Source organism: Centropristis striata, chromosome 22, assembly GCF_030273125.1.
Source record: "Centropristis striata isolate RG_2023a ecotype Rhode Island chromosome 22, C.striata_1.0, whole genome shotgun sequence".
NCBI classification, from domain to species: domain Eukaryota; kingdom Metazoa; phylum Chordata; class Actinopteri; order Perciformes; family Serranidae; genus Centropristis; species Centropristis striata.
In genome coordinates, this window is record NC_081538.1 from 9,614,805 (window position 1) to 9,636,212 (window position 21,408).

Genomic DNA, 21,408 nt, shown 5'->3' on the forward strand with positions numbered 1-21,408 from the left:
TTTGTACACTTGTTTTACTTTACAGTGCTTTGTAAAAGCTATATTTCCCTTTATTTATTTTGTAACTAGCAAACATATTGTGCAGGGATAACTGAGAGGATAACTGGCCTGCCCTCGTCTAGTTATATGTGTCCTATTAATAGGCCTGGCTCAGACTCACAATGTTCAGCTGTAACCGAACCCCATCTGTCAAGTCACGTCCTCTCCATGCTCTCCCTTCTACAGTATCACTGCAGCCAGGCTAGGGGCACTCTGCTGTGTGCCACCCTCCGAGCCAGACAGACGGCAGGACGGGCAGACAGCTGGCTCTCAGACCACCGCACGGTATGGAGGGTCTGTACGTCCAGCCCTTGGAAGAGGATGGGGGGATTATGGAGGAGGAAAGTGAAGAAAATGGGGAGCGGGAAGAGGGAGGAATGAAGGCCTCATCTCTCACGGGTTCCACCACGGACGAAGACACGGATGATGACGCAGAGCCAGAGCCCCCGCTGGTCATTCGGAGGAAGGTGTCGTTTGCCGATGCGTTTGGCCTCAACTTGGTGTCAGTGAAGGAGTTTGACAATGCTGAAGTAACAGAGTCGGACGTCAGCCAGCCCCCTGAGAGCAAGACAACCCATCCCCCGGAGGAGCTGTACATGTCCTGTCTGTTTACAGTCCCCTCATCCCCAGAGGAGCTGGACCAGAGGCTACAAGCGCAGATGGTGGAGCTGGAAAGTATAGAGTTCCTCCCGGGAACCACCACACTGCGTGGCATCATCAGGGTGGTCAACCTCTGCTTCAGTAAGTCTGTTTATGCCCGGATGAGCCTGGATCGCTGGACGAGCTACTTTGACCTGCTGGCGGAGTATGTGCCTGGATCTAGTGATAGGAAAACAGACAGGTTTACCTTCCAGTATATTATGTTACCTCCCTCTGAGAGAGAGGGGACTCTGAGAGTGGAGCTCTGTCTGCGCTATGAAACTACATTAGGCACTTTCTGGGCTAATAACAAGGGACTTAACTATGTGCTGTTCTGCCACAAGAAAGGACTCGTAAAGGAGCCTCAAGTGCAAGAGGAGAGTCCCGGCTATAGGAGCAAGAGGAGCTGTCTGAAAGCTCAGAGGTGAGAGAACCTAATGCTGAATCTTTTTTTAAACATGCCTCTGCTGAAGGAAGTCACATCATACTCGTTACAAAAGGCGTCATTACATGGTAATCAATATTCAAATTAAAATTAGGCTATTTGGATCCATCAGAGCAAACAGTTAGAGAAGTAAAGCTGTTACTGTGACTGCCTCTCACACATCAACCACAAACAAGAAAAGGTCCCAACGTGTCATTTGCTGTGGTAGGAAATTTGACAGAGTGTGAGTGTGTATTTAAACAGTGCTGCTGCTCTCATTAGGGGGAAGCTGGCTGGCAATTGTGTGTTTATAGTAAGTAAGTATAGTTATGTAACTTTTCAGTAATGGATGTTTGAACTGCAGAACACATATTGCCCATTTAAGGTCAGGTGTCTTTCCAGGATTCCATGACGTCTCAGCATGGCTCAGGAAGCCACATAGTTTATCCTCTCTGACTCCAGCTCACATAGTGCTGCTTTTTTCTGCTTTAGGAACAATAACTCCTTATTATGTTTTTATGCATGTTCTGGTCTGGCTTGCTTCAGTAGAAAAGCTGTGTAGGTGTGGTAATACAGCAGACAAACATTAAAAAAAAAACATTTGTACAGTCTCAAAGGTTGCTTGTTGCAGATGTTTTGTGTACACATCTTAGTGTGTATCATAACTATAGCAGGTACAGTACAGGTGAGATTGAGAAAAACAGAATTAAAGGCATTGAAGATGTCCATAGACTAGGTTAAAGCTCTGACCGTCTTTTTAATCCTACCATTGCACTAAACTTTAGACATACAAATTAGATAAATAAAGGCAACCCCCTCTCCTAAAAATTGCATCTGCATACAATAAAACTGCATTCTCAATTTTGTTTAGAGGGAAACACATAATTTCCCAGAGGCTGTTTTAAACATAACACAATCTACTTGGTTAGGATTAGGGAAAGGGTCATGGTTTGAATCAAAATGAGTACATTGCATATGTACACGTTGTATATGTTGCATATGTTCTGCAAATAAGTGTTAGGTGAGTAAAAATAAGTCAACATCTTGGCTTCACACAGGAAATGAACAGCTCTATGGTGGTTCAAAAGTATATAAAAGTCGTTATAAGTTATAAAAAGTTTGGCATTTTAGAATGTCCCTCAAAATGCAACAGAATACAAAAAGGCAGAGAAAGAAAAAACGGCAACAGAATTTGAATTAATAGCTATAAAATCGGTGAGCTCATGTAATGTTATGCATGTTTTATTTTGTACAACAGGAGGGGAAGCACAGAGGAAAAGACCTGGGAGACCAGTAACACATTAACAGCTGCTACAGGTGTGTATACTTTATGAGTGTGCATGTAATGTGTACAAGCATTCAAGCTAATGTCGACCCTTGTCTTCTTTTGCAGAAGCAGAGGTCACACATAAAGCAGAGGAGGCTAACAGAAAGGACAGCACAGATATACTACTACACCATGAAGAACCAAAACCTTTGGTGAGGAACAGACTTGTTAAAGTCTGACGGAAAAAATACCTAGAAGTCAGCATGTCTTCTGCTGCATGCAAATATAAACTGTAAACATGAAGTGAGAAAGTATGTATGTTCTTTCTGCAAAGATAGGATAGCTGAGCCAAAGATGCATGTCATACTGCAGTGCTCAGTGGGCCCCAAAAGGATATGGAAAGTCATCTAACCTGACACTTGAGAGCACGTCTGAAATGTGAAAACTATTAATAATAAATGCAACCTGCTTGTAAAGGTGCAGTAAAGTTGATGATGTAAACAAAAATAGGCATATGTGCTGAGGTTGCAGCAGTGTTGCAACACGTTGCATCACCAATGTAATGTTACATATCAAAGAATACGCAATGAATGGGCCATTGCACTCATTTTTCAAGCCACTGTGAGGATTTAAAACAGCGGATGACCTTAAAGACTGACAAAGCCAGTAGCATGTGGTTATAGTTCAAGTAGTTGAAGCATTAACGTTTGCCTGACCTTCGACCTTTGGCCTTTTTGACAGGTGGATGGCGTAAAAAGCAGGCGCAGAGCAGCCCGTTTGACACGTACCCAGGACTATCTCTCCCACAGGAGGCAGCCAGGAGCCAAGGCTTACTCACATGACTCAGCCAATGGCCAGAAACATTCTCAGCCTTTGGCAGCTCCTTGGGGCGACTCTGCCAGCTTTCTCCATAAACAACAAAAGAAACAACCCAATGAAAGTCCACAGGTGCTCACCTACCACCAGATTCCTCTGTACACGCTGGACTGGAACAACGATAAATCCAATGAGTCGGGGGCTGCTGACATGGATGAAATGTGGAGTGGAAGAGCTAAAATGACCTTGTCAAATGCGTCAGAGGAAAATATAGAAGATACACCTTCTGCCAATAATATGTGGGAGACCTTTCGTAACGGTGCAGATGATACGACTGATAAAGAAACCTCAGTGTGCGATGTGTGGCAGGCATTTCTTAATGGGCCGAGCTGTACGGATCATTCTGCTGTTCCCGAGTCAGAATGGCTGCAGACAGCAGCGTCGGTGTCTCCCTCCAACGATAAAGAGCACGATGCCCAAAATGCAGCGAGCAGTCAAGAGCATGAATTTCAGGTGGGCACGGATACACCCACGCCCTTACATGCACAGACCTCAGCTATATGTCACCTGCTGTCAGACACTTGTGAAATATCATTGGCTAATGTTGCCTTGAACGCCGAAGACCACCAGCCAGCGGAGGCATGTGTCAGCAGCCCAAGAGATGACAACACAGCGACACGAGATGCTTCCCAAAGGTCACAGACAAACTCCGTAACAGACACTCTGCAGGAATTTTGCCTCAAGGGGGCAACGCCTGTGTCCGAGGGCTTTGTTGACAGTTCAGTGGAGTGTCACAAGCATGCGATCTGGGAGCGAGAAAGGGGGGGAATAATAGGAAGAGCAGATGGAATAGGAAGAGATGAGCCCTTCACAGCACATGCAGCTGACTTTGTAACAAGCTCAGGGGAGTTGGAGACAACAGACATGACAGCAATGCCAGAGTCTCAGAATGCCACCCCCGTTGATAGGATCTCACAGGGAGCAAGGCTGGATGAGGGTCTTTCTTCCAGCGGGGAAGGGGAGGTTACAGGTACGGCGCACAATGTGATGGATGACACGCTGGCATTTAGGGGGACAATCAGAGAGGGGACAAAGGATGGGGAGAGGTTTGTCTTTTCCACATCCAGACAAGGAGTGGAGGAAAGGATTGTGAATAACTGTACAGAAAATAAAGTGTCTACAGATGAGGAGATATTTAGGCCACGGAAAACAGAAGAGTGTGAAATCTCCCAGAGGTATGCAGATGAAAAGCAACAAGAGGAATTCAGGCTGAACCGAAACAGTGAAAATCCATTACTGGAGAATGAGAGCGATGAAAATGAAATAAGACCTGCGCAGACAAATGCAGATGAATCCAGTCCAAGCCAAACGTCTGAGGAAAATATCAAGCAAATAATGGCAAGTGAATTCAAATTGGATGAATCTGAAAGCGAAGATGTTGCATTAAATTACAAAGACTTGGAACTATTCAAAAAGACAGAGGTGGAACCTTCCCATTGTACAACAAGCGACGAAACAAAGAGACTAATTGGTGCAGAAGAGGGAATTATTCAAGTATTAAATGAGGAACATAATGACAAAGCTCTGCAGCTTAATTCTTCTTGGCAGAGGGGAAACACATCAATACATTCAGAAGTACAAAATAAACAGTCAAGGCCAATCAAAGCAGGGGAAGAGGTGTGCATTCAGGAAGAGGAGGACTCAACACTGACACAAATACAGGAACATTTAGTGAAATCTGAAACAGGTGAATGTGAATGTGAATTAGTCTCAAATCAGACTGAGGAAGGAAAATGCTTGAGTTGTGATGGAATAATTGAGGAGCAACAGGAAATAAACCCCTCAACACAGACGAACAGACAAACAGAGGAATCAAAGGACATGAAAAAGGTCTTCCAAGGTGACCATGATACATTCAGACCTTTTCCAACAGATAAATGCAACCCAACCCCCACAGAGGTGCTAGAAATGAGATGGACTCATTCGCAGGATGATACGAAGGGCCGGAAAGAGGATGTAGTCCGTGAAATAAGCTCAGAAGAAGTTACGGCGGAGACGAATGTTGCAAAGAAAGACACTTCAAGAGAACTTCAACACCAACCTGAGACATTAGAAAGAACAGAGGAAGATATGAGTCAGAGAGACAAAGATGAGAGGGTGAGTATTGGAGAGCTGAAAATAGAAGAGCTGGGGGAGTTGATGGGTAATGTGGAGGACCCTCGGGGGGAGAGGAAGAACGCACCGGCTGAATTGAAAGAACAAGAGTTGTCAGCAGAAGTTGAGAGCCCTCCACGTGTTGAATATAAAAACTTGTCAGAGGGAACAAAAGACCCTATTACAGAGGGAACTACTGCGGCACTTGAAGTGATAGAGTCGGGATTGGAGGAGATGTTCATAGAAAGATTTGGAGAAGATTTGGTCAGGGGGGTTTGGGAAGAGGTGTTCGGGCGGATAGAACAAGCCTCAAATAGAGACACAGGTATTGTTGATGGAATGGGGGACGAGCTGGCAGAGATTACACAAGACTGTCTTCTTCTTCTGGAGAAAGACTCCAATGAGGATTTTGATTCAGGTGTATTTTCCTTGACAGCATTACAAACAGATCCGAATTCAAGTCTATGTCGAGGCCAAGAGCAAGACTTAGCCACTAAGTGCAAGGAATACTCCCTAAAAGAGATAAGTCAGTCACTCTCCAAAGCAGAACAAACTCACTTTCTCACACAGACAGATTACAAGTCAAGTGCTCATCTCAGTCAAGATCTCACCCCAATTTCAGGTGCTCAGAGTAGGCAGTCATTGACTGAATCAGCCCGAAGCTCTCTAAAGGATCAGGGAAACTACTCTCAAATAAAAGAAAGATCAGTCACCTGTCAGGAGACAGGTAGGCAAATAGAAGACTGTGTGGTCGCCCACAGGGAGAGCTCCAATCGATCGGCCCAACTATCTCACAAACATCAGAGTTCCTCCTCTGACAAATTAAAAGAGTCAGTTAGTGTTGTATGGTGGAGTATGTTGTACATCCTCAGTCATATCACCAGACTTCTGATCTGCGTTCTCTTAGTCGCTGGATTCTTCGTCATCGTTTTCCTTTATGATTTTCCAGCATTCTTCGCGCTCTACGTATTTTCGTTGAGCTGGTGGTTTTATAAGTGGAGGAGACATCGAGCGGCGACAGACAAGGGGATGGTGGGGTAGGAGGAGAGTCGGGAGAGAAGGATGGGTGTTAAAAACTGCTGTGTGTGGCATTTTAGGTACATCACTGTCAAATAAGCTGTAGTGCCTTCAACATCTTCACTCTGTTTATTCAGACTGGCAAGACCATTGTGAAGATCATTGGAAGCTACAAAAATGGGTGCAATAAAACAAAGTGCTACACATGGCGCTCCTAGCGTGTGTTTGGTTGTGTGTTTTTATATTTGGTTGTTTCCAACTCGAATTGAGTTTAGTGCAGTGGTTCCCAAACTTTTGTTGACTTGTGACACCTTGAAACAAAGCCATGACAACTTGTGACCTCTTTCCAACCAAAGACTAATCATTTAAATAAAACATTTAAACAAAAAAAAATCAAAGTATGACCTCATCCAAAAAATGCATTTAGATACAGTCATGGAAAAAATTACTAGACCACCTTGTTTTCTTCAGTTTCTTGTTCATTTTAATGCCTGGTACAACTAAAGGTACATTTGTTTGGACAGATATAATGATAACAACAAAAATAGCTGATAAGAGTTTAATTTAAGAGCTGATAGCTAGACATTTTCCATGGTTTTCTTGATATTGACCAAAATCATTATCAAGAAAACCATGGAAAATGTCTAGATATCAGGTCTAATAATTTATTCCATGACAGTATATATATATATATATATATATATATATATGTCATTACGACGTATCCGTTGTTGTTATGTGGCTATGTAATGCCATTACTTTTCGTCACATCACTTCACGTTATGTCTCGTGGCCCACCATGTGGTGGTCTTAAAACCCCAGAAACACTAAATTTGTTGGGAACCACTGAATACGTGACTCAGGAGAGGTTCGGTTTGTGTTAATCAAATAAAAAATTGTGTCTTTTTAATTGGTCTCATGAATTAATTTGGCCAACTTAAAAATAAAAATACTAAACTTTTTTTTCAAAATCCACCTGTTGTTGAATGTGTGAGTTTAAAGTTATGTGTATGATGTGTGTATATTTGCAGTGATTCATGGGCCCAATATCACTTTACAATGTACCAAATGGAACGAAGTGAATGTGTGTTTGATTCTGTGGGGCATTGGAGATTTGAAATATTTCTCTTTCCTTGTTTTTCTTCAATAAAAGAAAGTCATATGACTAACGAAACAACTGCAAACTTTCTTTTTTGGTCTTTTACAGCATTAAGTCTTTGTTAAAAATGTTGATTCTTTTCGTACTTTTATAGATATAAATCATTGATATTGTTGTTATTATATATTATTTGTATTGCATCTATCTGGAATCTGTACATTTTATTCTTATACTTAGCTTGTTTAATTTGTTCACAGGAACTTTTTTCAGTCCTTTTGAAAGATTCTGCTCTTCTTTAGAATCAAATTTCAGATAGTTATTTACCATTTGTTATATTGCTTACTTGGCATGTATTTATACATTATATATATATATATATATATATATATATATATATATATATATATATATATATATACACACACACATTTATACATCACACCTTTTAATACTTCTATTTAAGAAGTACAAGTTTTCTGGAAAAATATCCAAAAGGTCATTAATATCATTATATAATATACAACTACTTAGTCATGGTGGATTCGACTGGATATAAAGTCATGGAAAAACAATATTACACCACCCTTGTTTTCTCTAATTTCTTGTTAATTTTAATACCAGGTACAACTAAAGGTACATTTGTTTGCACAAATATAATGATAACAAAAATAGCTGATAAGAGTTTAATTTAAAAGCTGATATCTAGACATTTTCCATGGTTTTCTTGATAATTATTTTGGTTATTATCATGAAAACCATGGAAAGCTCTTATCACCTAGATTCTGCCGATGTCCAGTTGTGTCCTTGATTGCTTCACAACAAAGTGAATATGCAACAGAGTTTTGAAACTTGATACCTGAGATGATTGCTGTCAGTATGCCTCTACAGTCACTAAAAGTGTGCAAAGGAAAGATCACAATCCTTGTTGGCAATTGTTCCCAGACTCTGTATTAACAGCCACATACTCTTTCAGTATCACTTATTAGATAAGTCAGTGACTTTGAGATGACACCGTTCACAGAGCGGAGGAACAGTCAGCACTTCTTTGTTCTTGGATTTGAAGATTACTATGAAGGTAATTTAGGAATTTTGAGAAACTTGTAGAATTAAGAAAAAGGGCAGGATTATGACGATCTTTGAAGGATATAATCTTTGAAAGTTTCAGCAGAATTACACGTTGATTAGAAGATAAATCAACTCTTTGAACCTTAGTAGCTCAGTCTTTAAAGTGAAAACCAGGCTTCCATCTTTGCCTCTGTCTCTCTGGAGCCATTCATCCTTTCAGTTTTACTGCCTGCTGACAGGAGTTGGAATTAAGTCAAATTCACATAGTAAATAGTCCATTTTATCCCTGCTCATGTTGCTCATGTGACTCCCTAAACGCAGTACATTACAAGGTTAATAATACAATGGGATAAAATTAGGCCTTTAGACATTGTGATGTCTAACTCACTGGTCTTATCAGATGCCTTTCCAAAATGGAAACGTGCCATTTGGGATACTCTTTATAGTTAACACTCTGATGCAGCATGTTGAACAGATTAATTCCATCTGGTAACACACAAATCACCAGATGATCATAGCAAGTGCAACAAGTGTGCACAAGAAGTGGTGCATTACTTACGTGCCAGGTTATGGGAAGTTTTGTGATGCAATGGTAAATTATTGTGATTTATAAAGTTCTAATTAAACATGTTTTTAGGGGACACAGCTTCAATTATCATAACTGATGTTCACCTTGATGATAATTCAGGTTCGGATACACCCACTCTGTAGTACACACAGTGCATGTTCATTGTGACTCAGCTAACTGAAGGCTGTTATATTTCTGAAATGGAAAAAATTACGTAATTACTTTTGCCAGTTAAAATATGCTTTCCTACGTCTGGAAGAACATTTAGAGGGTGGGAACAGTTCTGTATGTATCCATATATGGCCATGGCTGTTTTGATGTGTGTGTCAGTTGTGTTTATAACCCAGATTAAATTTTTACAGTACACAGACAGTATATTTTATGTTCAAAATGATAAACATTTGTTTTTGTAAATCTAAACTCAAATTTGATGTATTCGGCTCCCCCCCCCCCCCCCCCCCCAGTGTTCAACTTTTTTTGGAACTGGGGCTGTACTAAAATGCTTCCACCTCCATGTGTTGATGAGAAAACAGTCAAATTTATTTATATAGCGCATTTACAGACGTCTGAGCCGCACCAAAGTGCTTCACATAAAAGTGCAAAAAGTGCAATAAAATACAAAATTGACAAAGGTAACAAAACAAAACAAAACAAAACAAAATTAAATTTAATATAAATTAAAAGAAGATGGGATGTTTTTAAAAGCACTGTGGGATTATGAGGGGACACTATTCCCTAGCACTTGCCGGAGGAAAAAAAAAACTTTAATAGAAGGCAAGAGAAAAAGAGTCCAGAAATATGCCAATGGAAGTCATGTCCAATCCTGAAGAAGCATAAAAGTACATAAAACATGATTATACGGAACTGAAAAACGAATTAAAATGTGTTATTTTGAGCAAATTCCAGCTATTCAGTAATTTATTTTACAATATAATGCACTCCGCTAATATGACAACAGAAATTGTCTCAACTTTCATTCCGTAACTATATTTTCACAGATGCTGGAGTCGTGGTGAGGCTGTTGTGTCACTCGACATATTAACTGCACGTCCACCACAAGCAGAGAGTCTCCCTGTGTCACAGTGTGCGTTAAAGTGGCGGTTTGAGTGACACTGCTGTTCAGTAGAAGTCACTTGATCCCATCTGGGGTATGTTGACCTTTTGTAAACTGGCTCCAGTCCCATGCTGGCACCTTTAGCAAACTGGCTGAGAGCCAATGTTGGCACAGTGGAAGGCTACTCTTCACAGGGCACGGCTCTGAGGATGCACAGTACTAACCTGGCACAGGCTACTGTAGTGTGTGCAGACAAAAAGTAGCAGTGACAGGATGAAAGTGAGACACAAGGATAGAATCTTGATGAGTTGAGGTTACCCTGAGGTGCATGGCAAGTTGTTGTATTATTTACTAAATCACATGCCAACATGTATGAAAGGAAGGATAATAAATTAATCAGTGCTGCTCCAGGCAGAGGGATAGGGTTGCACATTCGCTAATCCAGATGGCAGAGAGAGGTACAGTAGCTGGACTTTAATGTCCACCCAAGATAATTTGCCATCTAATCGATCTGCTTTTTCGTCTGTTTGTTTTATGAAAAATGAGTCAGAATTAATTCGTTATGTGCCTATTGTTGCACTTCAATTAGTGAAAATGTTCATTCACTTTTAGAAATTTTAATTTGTCTCAGCTCAGGGACATTCTCAGAAAAATAGCTACTAAAAATAATTGGAGCTGAATATTTTTTTAAAGACTCATATTGTTCCGATTTTCATTTTTTCCCCACATTCTTATTTCTTTATTAAGCAGGACTTGTGTAAGCCTGATAATAACCAAAATAATTATCAAGAAAACCATGGGAAATGGCTAGATTTCAGCTCATAAATCAAACTATTTTTGTTGTCATCATTATATTTGTCCAAACAAATGTACCTTTAGTTGTACCAGACATTAAAATTAACAAGAAATTAGAGAAAACAAGGGTGGTCTAATGATTTTTTCCAGGACTGTATAGGTAGAAAGTGCTGCTACGGTGCTGTTACGATCACTCCTCGGCTGCACGGATCGAGATCCTAGAAAGAGTGTCTGACTTTGAAGGTAATTTGACACAGTAGAAAAACGGTTCCGGCTGTGTCAGATGATAGCATTGGGGCCCATGCACTAATTCTGGGAAAGAGACGTGTGTAAATCAGTAGACATTTTTTTGAGTGTCACAACCACTGCAAAATGACTCGTCTCACCATCAGAATTTTATCCATTGGGTCCAATAACACTGGGGAAAATCTATGAGAGCCACGCAATGGCAATATTTTATCCCCCTTCAAGTTAGTGGAGGGCTACACCAGGTTGGCCAGAGTCTCTGGTATGCATGGGCCTTACGGTGTAGGAGATCAATAAAAGATCTGGGTAGTTTTATACATGGAAGTCAAACTTTTTTGGCTTCATGCGCCACTGAGTACTTTCAAAGGAATGAATGGGGCCCCCCTCCAACACAGTATCCAGTTGTCTTTAAACTTTTATTTTATTTTGTTCAGGCAGTACATTTTATTTATTTTATTCAATTTTAAATTATTTTATCCTATAGTATTTTACTGTTCTATTGTTTACTTCATCTCTTTGTATTGTGTTATCTATTTATTGTTGTGCAGCACTTTGGAAACCTTGTGTTTGCTAAAATTGTGCAATATAAATAAAGTGGATTGGATTGGATTGGATACATCCATGCCAATGACAGTGCAGACACACCTGATTATGAATCCCACTTCTTCTAGCATTTACCAGGAGTACGTGGTAAGGTTTGGATAGGTGATTGGTCAGGGTAGTGGACCTGAACAAATCAGGTTCCAGTATCTTGTGAAAGCATGGCAACCTGGCTAATTGTAGTGCTTTCAATGCTTTGCAGGGGGATTCTTAATAACACTGTAGAAATGTTGTCAGCAGAGGTGCAAAAGAACTGGAAACACTGAGAAATCAGAGCTAATATTGAAGGACACAGGAGCTAAAACAAGAGTTTTAGATAAAGGGTTAATAACCATTATGTTCAGACAGACAGTGTGATAAAAATAACATGTTTTTTAATATTAAAGCATACACACATCAAGTAGAAACAGGTAAATGTGACTGAAAATGAGCATGATATATCCCTTTTTAAAACTGATATTTTCTAAGAAAAGAAAAGCCTGGGGAAGCTTCTACCCTGGTTCATATGAGGTCACTGAGGACGACAAGTTAATTGACTCTCTGGATCACACCCTGAACCTTGTGATATAGTCTTGACTAAAATGAGAGCCTATCATCAGTCGTTGATGCTCTTCTTATTCTCACATTACAGTGTGTATACAGTGTGTATACAGGATCGTGTGTTGGTATGCCTCTCTGTGTACGTGCGTATGCGAGCACAGGGACGCAAACTATAATAAGGATGACACATATCATGTGAGAGATATTCTCAGGGGTGCATTCCTGTATTTAGTATTCAACATAAGCTTCCTGGGGTCCAACATCAGTCATCAAAGCTTTCAGAGATTAAAGCATGTACTGTTTCTCCCTACAGTTGTCTTGTGATCATTTGGGGAATTGAATTACAAAACAAAAAAAAGAGGAAGAAAGGATAGAGAATATATTTAGGGTAGCTCATTAACTCTTATTGTTTATGCCCCAAATGTAGAGAATATCTCTACTACTGCCAAGGCAATCCATGATAAAAAAACAAAACTGAAAAACATCTTGTTTTACACTGTTAGGCACTTTGGATATAAGTGTACACCAAAAGCTTACGGTGAAGAAAAAAAAAACAATTTTAGGTGCAATGCTACATTTCTTCCAGCAGATGACAATGCAGCTCCACTTTTTAAAAAAAACCACAACATGCTCAAAGAAATAATCATGGCTGATGGTTTTGGTTGATGCTAAAATAATATATGAATCGTGTGATCACCTCCAGCAAACATTTGACACCATCTGCATAATCCTAAACCTAAGATGTAATTTTGCATGATAAGTAGTCCGACCCAGAAAGCGACAACACGACAATCTATTTTTTATCCCTGTGGCAAAAATCAGTGTGCAGTGAAGTGCACTGGCGGGGACAAGAGGGTGCATGAGGACATGCTATGTGAGTGGATGAGAGCGCAAAATGAGGCAGGGCCGTGTTGTGCAGCCTGAGGGGAACAGAGGCACTCTGCTGACAGATTGGAGACCAGACAGACTGCATCGTCCACACTCTCCCGGTCTAGGGAACCACTTTTTATTTATCCATCCATTCCGCCTTCGCAGCCTCCGTGTTGACGCCCTGCTCTGCTCCCTCAACCTTCAACCTTGCCAGCTTCATATCCCCTAGACCCCCCTTCCCCCTCCCCCTCTTTTACCCCCCCTCTCTCACCAAACCCACATGCGTGGCCTTAGCCCTTCCCTCCGTCTCTGACTATCCTCAGCAACTCGACATTCCCAGATGTCCGCTGGCTCTTGCATCACTGAGACAGCCAGGCTTTCTGCTGTTGTCACTTGGCATTTGAAAGCTGTGCGTGCGTGGGACACCATCACCTCCCATTCAACACTAATTGCAGTATACTGACTGCTGAAGGATTCAACTGAGAATAAAGCAGTGGAGCGGTTGTTTCTTTAAAAAAAAATTATGTTTGTAATAGTGATGGGAATTGATAAGATTTTATTGATACTGTGGTACAATTTTGCATATTACATCTGACTTATGACACAGTTATTTGAGGAATTTACTGTTTGTTTCAAGCTGGACTCAGCTTCTGTTTATCCCTATTTAATCAATGCTTTGTCTGCTCCATGGATCTAGACCACGTCTCTACTCAGAATTTGCTTTTTGATTGTTAAAAACCATGCCGGTACGGAAAGGTTTTCTAATCTGATTTGATTTGAGTGTTGCTTCTCTGCATATGAGTATTTATAAAATATTTTTTACGTGAGTCATCGGGGTCTCATGAATCTTCATTGTTTAAGAGTCAAGATCAATCATTTTTTCACAACAGACACCAATGCAATTAATGATTCAGCGTATTGGTTTGGTTCGTTATCGTTTATCTTGTTGACTTGACCAATTTTCTTTGCGAAAAAAAGACATACTCTGGATTCAGCGTCAAGGCAGCTGTTTGATTATGTCTTGAGTCTAAACACTGTGTAGTTGTACCACACAAATCTTAATATAACATAGAATATTTACCCTTGGTTACGGACGTGCTGCATGGTTGGGCAGCATTGCCCATACATCCATTTTCTTCTGCCTATCCTGGGCCGGGGGCGCGGGGGCAGCAGGTTCGGCAAGATTTTACAGATGTTCCTCTCCATAGCATTGTTTTCCTGGAGGGACCCTCTCCAGCGTGTCCAATGAAACCGTGTTTGGGACCGTTTCTTTCTCTCCACCATGACTCCTTGTTGTTAGACATCATGGCTTTGCAAAGCACAACTGCCAGGGGGAAGAAAGCGTCAATAAAAGGATTGATAAGCTCGGAGGCATATGATTCCAATGGATCAGACAGTTTGGAACCGTTTCTCAACTGGAACCGGTTCCCGATTCCCATCCAGTTTGTCATCAGATTAAAAGGTAGTTGTTAAAGCTGATTGATTTGGGCTGCATACCATCAATCAGTTCAGTCATGCATCTGAGTTTCAGTCCATATTCCCAGACTCTTTATTTACTAAATCTAATACATTTGTTAACGATGGAAATAATTTACCTCTTAAAACAAAAGCAATTTGTTATTTTTTATGAAAAATATTAACATCTAGTATTTGAAATCAGTCTTTTTCCATGGTTTTCTTGATAAATGCCAAAATCATTATCAAGAAAACCATGGACAATGTCTATAAATCAGCTCTATTTAAACTCTTATGAGCAATTTTTGTTGTTATCAATATATACCAAGTATATATATGTACCAAGCATTCAAATGAACAAGAAATTAGAGAAAACAATGGTCTAATATTTTTTTCCATGAGTGTATAAACCGCTTCTCGAGAACACATTCCGCAATATATCTTATACTTTTATAGTCCTCATTATAAGTGCTCTTACTTCCTTTGCCTTCATTTGCAGCATTACCATAAGATGACAGAGCTGTTTGTCATCTTTAGTGCTGTCGGCTGGGTTTGTTTCATCACAACGAGGAGGTGTGAGAAAAGAATGAGGAGGAAGATGAGCAGGAGGAGGAGGAGGAGGAGGAGGAGGGGCAGATATTTCACTCATAAAGGAATGCTGGATAACTGTAACATGAGCTTTAGTCAGATTTAGTCACGGTTTGGCACCAATAAGGGAATAGTGAGAGAGGAAAGAGAACGTGAAGAGGGCACAGGTGAGAATCAGCACCAGATGAATCAAGGAGAAAGGCAATAAAGTATGAATCTATAATTATGTAACACTTAAAAACAAAGTTACAAAGTGCATCTCACTAAGGGAGAGAAAAAGGTGAAGAAAGGGTGAGTGAGTGTTCTGTTTGTCCTCCACGTGGTTCTGGATGACAAATACTCTGGGCTATTTTTTATTTTTTTGGCCTAAATAATCTCACCCCATTTTACTTGAAAAATAGCACAAGTACTAGGTGAAGTGGCTAAGGATGGACATTTTTTGCAGTGCAGAGTGAATCATGATGAGCTGTTTTTCTCTGCTGTCCTGCAACTCAGCCAACTAATACAAGGAGACATGCCATTCCTGAGAAAATTTCCCTTCGGCGGCCCTCTCTGAACCTTGTAGAAAAACCACAGTGCCAGGCAGTTCTTTGTTCTCTGCAAGCAAGCAAGCATCACAGCCAATAGCTGTTGTCTGGTCAGACTTTCAAGGCCAGAAAGTCACTTATTGCTTTTTCTCCATCCTGTAAATACAGTATTCACAGATAATTCAGCTACTTCAGGTAGAAATCTCTCACTGCTTCGAAATTCCCTCCTGATTCTTGCCTGCATTAATAAGATACTGCATCTTACTTCATTCTGACATTATAGAGGCCACATTAACACAGTACAGTTTACTGTTAAGATTGTGATTTCCTTACTATAAACCCTCGTATGGTTTACATAATGCCCTATCCTTTTTTAACTATTATTCTCTCCATTTAGCTCCATTATAGCGACAAATTAAGGCTGCGTTCACACTGCAGGCGAATCTGATTCAATCAGGTTTCCTACTCAAATCCGATTTTTAGGGCCGACTGTCCACACTGTTTTAGCAAGTGTCCAAATCGGATATGGCTCTGTTCAGACTGGGCCACATTATTGACTGATCTGACAGGTTGCTATAGTAACGGTGTCAGAGCGTCTGACGTTGTAACGGTGTCAGACCTCATATAATTGCAACAGAGACAAGAACATCAACAACAAACACAATGGAGGCAGCTCACCTCAGTATATTGGCCTTATCACTGCAGAACATCTCAGACGCACCAGGGGAGAAACCGGGCGGATGGACGCCCCCGTCCGGCCTGCATGAGTCGGGTGCGGCTGCCGGTGGACACCTCGTCTCTGCGCTGCCCGCGCTACGCCGCGTAGGTGACGTCACGGACAGTCAAAACCGATCTGATTGTTTGGAGCGGTTCAGACTGAGACGCATCTGTCCAAATGCGATCTGAAACTACCTCCCGAAAGTGGTTTCAATCCGGTTTGCAAAAATCGGATTTCATGTGATTTGTGACTTTTCAGACTTCAAAAGAGCCATCCAGTTCCAATCTGGATGGGCTAAAAATTGGATTTTGGCTGGCAGTCTGAACGTGGCCCAAATACCATAAAAGCTACATGGTTTCATTGTGTGACAAGAAGAAGACATTTATGTAGTTTCCATGTTGCCATTCTCAATAAAGATCACTCTTCCTAATTAATATGCAAAGCAGTAACTACCACAACTAAATATGGATGAATAACTTTAATTGTACCAATCTCAAGCCTTGTTTGCTTTCAGTTACTATTGGCTTTTTTTCACAGCAGACATTTTGACTTCACTGTTGGGAGGCACAGGTGTTACTAATTACTAATTAACAATGGCTTTTTTTTATTTTTCTGTCGCAGTAAGACACAACTAGGACTGGGTACTGAACTTCAAAACTTTGAGGCACCAACCAATTGTTTCCATAGTATCGAGAATCCAAAATGCCTTATCATTTAATACCAAATTTCAATACCCAAGGAGTAGATTTCATCAGCATCTCATTTGTGTCAGTGAGTCAGAAAGCATACTTCATATACAGTCATGGAAAAAAAGATTAGACCACCCATTTCCTTCAATTTCTTGTTCGTTTTAATGCCTGGTACATCTAAAAGGTACATTTATTTGGACAAATATAATGATAACAACTAAAATATCTGATAAGATTTTAATTTAAGAGCATATATAGACATTTTCCATGGTTTTCTTGATAATGATTTTGGTTATTATCAAGAAAACCATGGAACAGTGAGTGTGTGTGTGTGTGGCATAGGTGTAAAAGAGTTGAACAATATAAATAAGGATTTGTACTGTAATGTTTTAAAATATAAATCAACAATAAAGTGGTAAGTTTTGGTACATTTTTTTTTTTTTAGCCAGTGTGCAGAATACAAGGAGTCTGAAAGTAAAGCAGCTAAATGGGATTTAGCTGTCATTCATTTTATCATTTACACCTGTGGTTTTCCTTGTCTTTTAATAAAAGCTACCTCAGACAACTTCCTGTGACTCTGTTTACCTCAATTAATAATGAATATTGGGGCTGACACTAAGGCCAAAAGCAAGGGTTTTATCATCTCAGTAAGCCAAAAATAATTGGCATTAATCAGTGGAATCAGGTGTAATTAAGCTAGCTCTGTATTGGGACTGAAACAATCAATTGAACTAGTCTTTACTGTTGAAGCCTTTAGTAAAAGTTAAACAGATAGTTTGATAGTATGTCCAATAAAGTATAAATCTCACCTTTAAGTGGTGCAGCTGTCCTGTCAAGCTCTTGGAAGAGGGCACTTTGGGCCCAAAAGTTTCTGTCAGCTAACATAAGCAAATCAGCAGCACAGTATTTCTTAATGTAATTAATGTAATGTAAAAAAACACAAACATTTAGGAGCCCATTCCCACTCATGAAACTGGACTCACTACACAATTTGGGGGTAGAAACTAGCCTAGCAACACCAAGGCTACAATCAACCCATAATGCAACACTCTCTTAAAGCGACAGGCTCTCACTGTCAGTAGAAACCTGGGCTGCGGTCAAATAGTCAAATTTGCTTAGGAACCTTCCTAACTGAGTGAAATGACCCGGAAGTATTATCGTAGCCGCCATGATAAGAGCTGTTCGAATTCTCTAACTGTTAAGGAAAGGAGCTTCAATGCTTCCTTTAGTATCTCCTTTAGCATAGGATACACCGGACCATCCTTTACGAAAGGAAAGGAGGTAATGCCGTCCCACAATTCCTTGCGGTAGCAGCATATAAGGCCGACCGGTCACGAGAAGAAACGAACAAAATGACTGACAAATCCCGCAGATCGTCGTGTAAGTTACTGATGTGTTTTCATCTTAATTTAATTATATGTTGAAAATGAAGAATAATGACATAGGATCTCAATTCATCCAATTTTATTTTTATTTTTTTTAATTCTTAGCAATTTTATAGATTGTGTATATGTGAATAAGATCTGAATAATAAAGGTATGCTTTAAAAGCATAATAATAACATGTACAGTAGTGGCTTTGTAGCACTCAACGTTGTAAATGTGCCATGATTTATCAGTTTTCATTCAATCATACCTATTGGTATTTTTTCTATAAACATGAATGGACAGGTGCATGATCAACCTTTCTCAATGTGATCACCATTTTGTTTCACTTTTGTGACTGGCGTGGTCTATTATTCTTTTTTGTTACATTTCATTTCCAATCATGGTAATCGCCTAACAATCGTGAGAACGCTGATTTTTGTAGTCCATCTTCGGAAAATTGTAGTTTCACCACGACATTCGACATCATCAACATCCGCCGTCGCGTGATGACGTAGACTAAGTGTAAGTGCAGTCGGATTCTCTAAACACCGCGATCGTCTTCTCCTAACTCCTCATGAATTCTCCTTCTCATCTTTCCTTGACCTCGTGACGTTTTCCATTGAGGTTAAGGAAAAGTGGTTAGGAAAGGACTTAGGAGCTGATTTTTTTGACTATTCGACCGCAGCCCTGGGGTCTGAAAAGTGGAACCAGTGAAGTGCATTATGGGCACTCCATTTTTATTTATTTATTAACAAGTCCTATTGTATGGAAGTCTATGTCAAAATTACCCTACTTACAGACGTAAGTACCCTCCTATCCGTCCACAAACCAATAGGTGACATCACCGTGGATACATCCTCTTATTTTATACAGCAGCTGTATCCAAATATCAAGGAAGGCTCCTTAAAAGGCTGAATTTGAATCATAATATTTAGCTAAAAGATAAACGTCATCTTGATAAATTGCCAGTTAAGTTAATTGATTCCACCGAAAAATTCCAGCAGGGGGCACTGACGGTGGCTGCAGAAGCATTTGGGTCCATTCATTTCAACTCAAAATGAGAAAACTTCTCACTTGATTTATTACCTCAGAAATGTTTTTTTTAGGAAAACACTATAGCCTCAATTACTGGTAAAAATATTCTACAAGACAATCTGATGTTAATAGTGTAAATAATGGCCCCATTTAGAAGAAAATAGAAGATAAAAAATCATATGATTTGGGGCATGGCTACCTTTGATTGGCAGGTCACTAACAAGGCGAGCCATCATCAGAAGAGAAGCAGAACAATGCATATCCACGACAACTGGTCAATATATATATATATATATTAAAAAGGAAGTTTAGCTATTTGGTCTCATAACTTTGACCCTTTCACTGTTTTTTCACTTAATAACAGACACTCCAAGGAGTCGCTGTTCATTTTTGACGTCACAGTCAGTATGTCCATTATTTATACTGTCTATGAGTCTTTCTTTATCATCTTTGTCATTCCCTCCAAAAAGTTGCATTACCAACCAAAAAAATAAATGACTTGAGACTTAACTTGGACTTGCGACATAATTAATCAAATGGCTTTTTTGTTTTCTATTTCATGTGTTTAGTTTAAATATTATAAATAATATATTGAAAATATTCAACATAATTAATGTTGACATTACCACACTCAGTGTAACGTTACGTTAACGCATTTTGACTTGACTTGGACCGAATGAATGGGACTTACTTGAGACTTGGACCGTATGACTTGAGTCACATGTTATCCTCATCAGATCTTGAGGTTGTTATGTGACACTAATGTAAGTGACATCATTATTTGTATGTCAACATGGCTCAGATCTGGAGTCAGATGTTTAGGCACAAAGCTGATCTACAGATGTGCTTCATGCTCTTTGGTTAGTCCAGTTCCAGCTTCCATAAACCACAGTTTCAAAGTGAAACATAATAAATTACTCTAGGTTTGTTTTCCTCTTGCAGTGTTTTACAGCTGGCAGAAAACAAAGTATACCAAAGCTGTTTCCATAGCGATGCATTTCCAATATAAAAGGCCGGTTGTCTCCAGCAATTTGACTGATGACTTAGCGCTATAATGTAGTGTCCGGTAAACTGTGGTGGAAGCTCATTCCAATAAACAAAAACCTGAGGGCAGATTAATCTTTTTTAAAAGTTCACTGCAACAAGTTATAGCTTGTAAAATATTAAGCATTAAAATATGTATGTTAACTGACTCAACTGAAAACACAACAAATATGCTAATGTAAGCCTCTACAGCTATATTCATTGCTTAAATAACATTTAGATTCATAAAGTGCTATCCAGGAGTGCATTCAGATGAGTGAAGGACAGAAAGACATCTTAACACTGACATGAGGCTAAAGGTAGCAAAGGGTTAAGAAAAGCTTTAGCGATGACCAGGCAGGCCCTGAGTGTGTGACAGTCAGAAGACAAGCAGTCGGCCTCTCTGAAAGCCCTCAGTAAATCTGTCTGCATGCCATTTAGAGCGTTGGCCTGACCTAAATGTCAGAGCAACATTTGACAGAACCATATAACTCACTTTCTCTCTCCCTCTCTCTCTCTCTCTCTCTCCCTCCGTCTCTGGATCCTTTTCTCATTCCCTCTGTGATGTTGGTCTTACAAAAGGGTTAAATCACTCAGACACAGCTCACGGTGTCTGTTCATTTCGAAGGCCCTCAGGCTCCCGTAAATGGGAATTGCATGGGGAAGGTCCTGCAAAGCTATTGACATTCTCTTGTATGTTGCTGAACCTCTTAGGAGCATTTTAAACCCTAAAGACATACATTTTGAAAACACCACTAACAACTTTCATTTTGGCTCGTATTTTACTGTGAAAAAGGAAAAACTGATGGTGAA

At 40.0% G+C, this 21,408-nt stretch overlaps 1 protein-coding gene across 1 annotated transcript in view; it reads right to left on the reverse strand.

The window, feature by feature from the left end:
* Positions 1 to 18,089, reverse strand: part of foxp2 (forkhead box P2) — a 135,032-nt gene extending 116,943 nt beyond the window's left edge. The window contains exons 1-2 of the mRNA XM_059325695.1: positions 17,980 to 18,089; positions 14,275 to 14,517 (exon numbers count right to left, since the gene is read on the reverse strand). Coding sequence (XP_059181678.1) covers positions 14,275 to 14,477 — 203 coding nt within the window. The 5' untranslated portion in view covers positions 14,478 to 14,517; positions 17,980 to 18,089. The remainder of the gene's footprint in view (positions 1 to 14,274; positions 14,518 to 17,979) is intronic.
* Between the last annotated feature and the right edge of the window lie 3,319 nt (positions 18,090 to 21,408).